This window comes from Arachis ipaensis, chromosome B08 (assembly GCF_000816755.2).
Source record: "Arachis ipaensis cultivar K30076 chromosome B08, Araip1.1, whole genome shotgun sequence".
NCBI classification, from domain to species: domain Eukaryota; kingdom Viridiplantae; phylum Streptophyta; class Magnoliopsida; order Fabales; family Fabaceae; genus Arachis; species Arachis ipaensis.
Window position 1 is genome coordinate 21,642,976 of NC_029792.2, and position 3,778 is coordinate 21,646,753.

Genomic DNA, 3,778 nt, shown 5'->3' on the forward strand with positions numbered 1-3,778 from the left:
ATACGTAATTTTAAAAATTTAAATTCAATCATTTCTAAACTAATAAAATTTAAAATTTAATAATTTCACAAAATAAATTATTCATAATTTATCATTAAAAGTCACCACCAGTTCACAAAATTAAAGCATTCTGTTTATGAAATCACCTAAATTGCAAGAAATTTGAAAATTCCACTCATTTAGGTGTTTTCATGACAAAAATAACATCAAGCATAAGCATGAAGAGCTACCATGAGCAATGATAAACATGAGTTTCATAAATTAAACAAGCATCAAGAGACAACCCAAAGTGCATTATTCTTGAACAATTTGCCTAAACAAAGAGTGGTTCAAACTATATGGTAACTACAACATATAATTCAAACTCAAAGCATCACAGAGGCATTTAATCGAACACCTAGCATGCAATGTACAAATTCAGCATAAACAAACAAACTTCAGCTGCAATGCTTACCCATTCAACAACTTCCACACTTAATACAGCCAAACACAATAATAAATAGAAGTAACCAAGCTTATATAAGCAAGCAAAGCATCAGCTAACCGAGAAATTTCCAATTCTCAAAACTTGCAACAAACCTAGAATCTACAAACTGAACTACCTTATTCCAACAACCTAGAATCCACTAACGGAAATGAAAAAATCCAACTAAACTAATGTAGAACAAACTATAGAATTAAAGCTAAACAAAACAGCAAGAGAAAACAGAGCAAAAACTTGAAGTACTAGTCAAAGATGGAAATGAAGAAGGGAGGAAAGAGTTGCTGTCGTACTATGATGCTGCCACGACCAGAGACGGCAATGAGAGGTCGCCGCACACCAAGAAACTCTACGAAAAGAGGATGGAACAGAGGCTCAGCTTCGACTCAGAGATAGAAAGTCGCAGATTGAGAAAATTGAACCTACATCAACAGAGCAGAATTCTGAAATTGAACCTACATCAAATGCTTTTAAAATAACAGAATGATTAATCATATAATTAACAACATAAAAACAACTAAAAAACAGAACAAGATGTCAAGAGAAGAACTCTGCATCTGAAGAACATCAACCTACTTCAAATCTGTCCTAAATTCTTCAATGAATAAAAAATTAATAATTGAAGAACAGACAAACAAAAGAACAGAAACAAAAGGCCAGAGCACAGAAGAACAGAAGAACAAAAACAAAAACTCAAAAAGATTGAAGAACAGAAGAACTCAGTAGTCACTAGTTAGTACTCACCGGCGGCGAGGAGGAAGGTGAGCAACGGCAATGACAGGGGAAGAGGAAGACGACGGACGCTCGAGAAAGAAACAGCGTGCCAGCGACTGATGAGTCTGAAAGCGAACAGGGGTCGGTGCGACGGACGGCGCGGCGGCAATAGAGGCACAAGGCAGTGGTGGAGGCTAGGCTTGGGGGCAGGCTTCCTGGATTAGCAGATTAGGGATTAGGGTATGCTAAAGTGGATGGCTCATCAATTCATCACGCGTTCTTAACTTTTTTTTTTTTAAAAGCAAAACGACGCCGTTTCATTATCAGGAGAGAAAACCGGTACCTGCAGAAACCGACCCGATTCGCCCGGTTTGCCAATTTTTCAATCGATATTTTACAAAACGGTTTTGTTGGTGGACCGGACCGACTAGGTGACCGATTTTCAGTTAATCCAGTTGAACTAGCCGGTCCGGTCCAGTTTTCAGAACAATACTATTAGCGAACTAGATCAAGTTTAATGGGTTACATGATGTTAACGGAAAATCAAGCTAATAATAAATTCAATCCTTCCTTTTTCAGTCTATATCTTAACTCTGTTGACAAGTATAAATTAAACTAAAACTTAAGTAATTGAAAACCTAATCTATATGCGTAGTTTTTAAATTTAGAAGAAATTCTCTCGCATTTCTGGTAATTTTATGCTTTTTCCCCCAAATATTTTCACATCCAATAAAAATTCGAAGAAGAAGTAAAATATTTGAAAAACAACATTTTCTTAACCAACTTTGAACTTTCTGTTTTCCTCTCTCTTTCTCATCTCTTAATTGTTGGCTTAAAGGAAATTGTCTTTGAAATTTTTTATTGGTTGATAAAAAAGATTAGTTTCCTAGTTGGACACACGTGGTAAAATGGAGTGAACTAAAATGTGAGGATATATATTGATAAGAATGCGATTAATAGAAAAATGGTAATATTATGTGACTTATTATAAAAATTTAATTCTGATAAAATTGATGTTGAAAATACTTTATTACGTGGCAAATAATTTGCTAGTTATTTTTTAAGAGGTTGTTTAACCAAGCTTGTCAAGCAAGAAATGATTAAGTTGATGATGGAAAGTCGTACGAACAGAGAAGAGAAGAAGGGTTGATGAATCTTATTAACAATAATGAGAATGAAGCAAATTAAGTGTGTAATGAATAGCCAGCTTACAAAGCATACTATATATATATATACTGCAAGTAGCGAGCTGCTATGCTAATTATAGAAAATATCTATAACTGATCTAACTTCCCTATAACTAACTAACTATAACAAACTTTTTCTTTAATCACACTTTTATGCTATGATGCACGGACATCAGACATGCCGACACGCGAATTTTAAAATGTTTATAATATATAGGAACACGTATATATATATAATATAAAATATTTGTTAGATAAATCGTAAAGATATTTTGATATTTTATTGATATTAAAATATAAATTAATTTTTTAATTATTTTTAATATCTTATTTTAATTATATCAAATATTTAAAATATTTTTTTATTTTAATAAATAATAATATATACTATATCTAAATTTATTTCAAGAATATATATTAAGAATAAGATTGGACACACCGACACCTGATGGTATTTAGGTGTGTCCAAGCATGTCTGGAAAAATTTTTTTTATTTTTTATTAAAACACGGTAACACGTGTGTCGAACGAATGTCGGTGAGTGTCGTGTCCAAAATGTGTCTGACACGTAGACACGGCAACTCAGTGAAGTGTCCATGCTTCATAGCTTTTATGTTTTATCCCTCACAATTATTATATGTATTATTCAATTAAAGAATTAACACTATAAATCTTTAATTAAATTTGAAGATTTATTATTATAATAAAAATTATAATACTGAGAAATAAATTTTTTATATATTATTTTTTTATAATTTATTATAAACTATTTAACTGTGAAAAATTTTAAAAATTGAAATTGAAAAAAATATTATGCAAATAAACCTCATTTCTAAATTTAATTCCCAAATTGAAAACAACAACAACAACAAAATATTCTTCCAAAAAAAAAAAGAAAAAATATATTAACGAAGGAACTAATAATGAGAAGGACTATTAGAAGATAGACCCTTTTATTTACATTCAACTAATTGATAGGAGTACATCAACATACAACATTAGACACATTAGTAACAACATATAATGCCAACAATTTACAGAAAAACAACTAAAAGCACCTGAAATTCTGATGAATATGTGCCACTAAAGTTTGTTATATATATCTTGCACTGTATAAATAAAAGAATCTAATTAATGTTATTTAATTTATACAGTCTTTAGAGACTTTATTGAAAATAACAAGAATCAAATTAATTAAATGAAGCTATAAACAAATGACATTAAATTATTATTAGGTAATTATATTATATTATGACTAAAGAGCAATAATGGGCATGTTCTGATGATGGTGCATCTGCACATGCTCTTCATTTTCAAGCTCTATCATGCTTCCAATAATGATTTCAGTCGCACTATTCACGATTTCTGATAAGTTCCTGCATTCCACAAGGACAAAA

General features: G+C 31.0%; 1 protein-coding gene across 1 annotated transcript in view; it reads right to left on the bottom strand.

The window, feature by feature from the left end:
• The window catches only part of LOC107610727 (TMV resistance protein N-like), a 1,923-nt gene continuing 1,462 nt past the window's right edge, over positions 3,318 to 3,778 (bottom strand). The window contains exon 3 of the mRNA XM_016312732.2: positions 3,318 to 3,757. Within this exon, the coding sequence (XP_016168218.2) occupies positions 3,637 to 3,757 (121 nt within the window). The 3' untranslated portion in view covers positions 3,318 to 3,636. The remainder of the gene's footprint in view (positions 3,758 to 3,778) is intronic.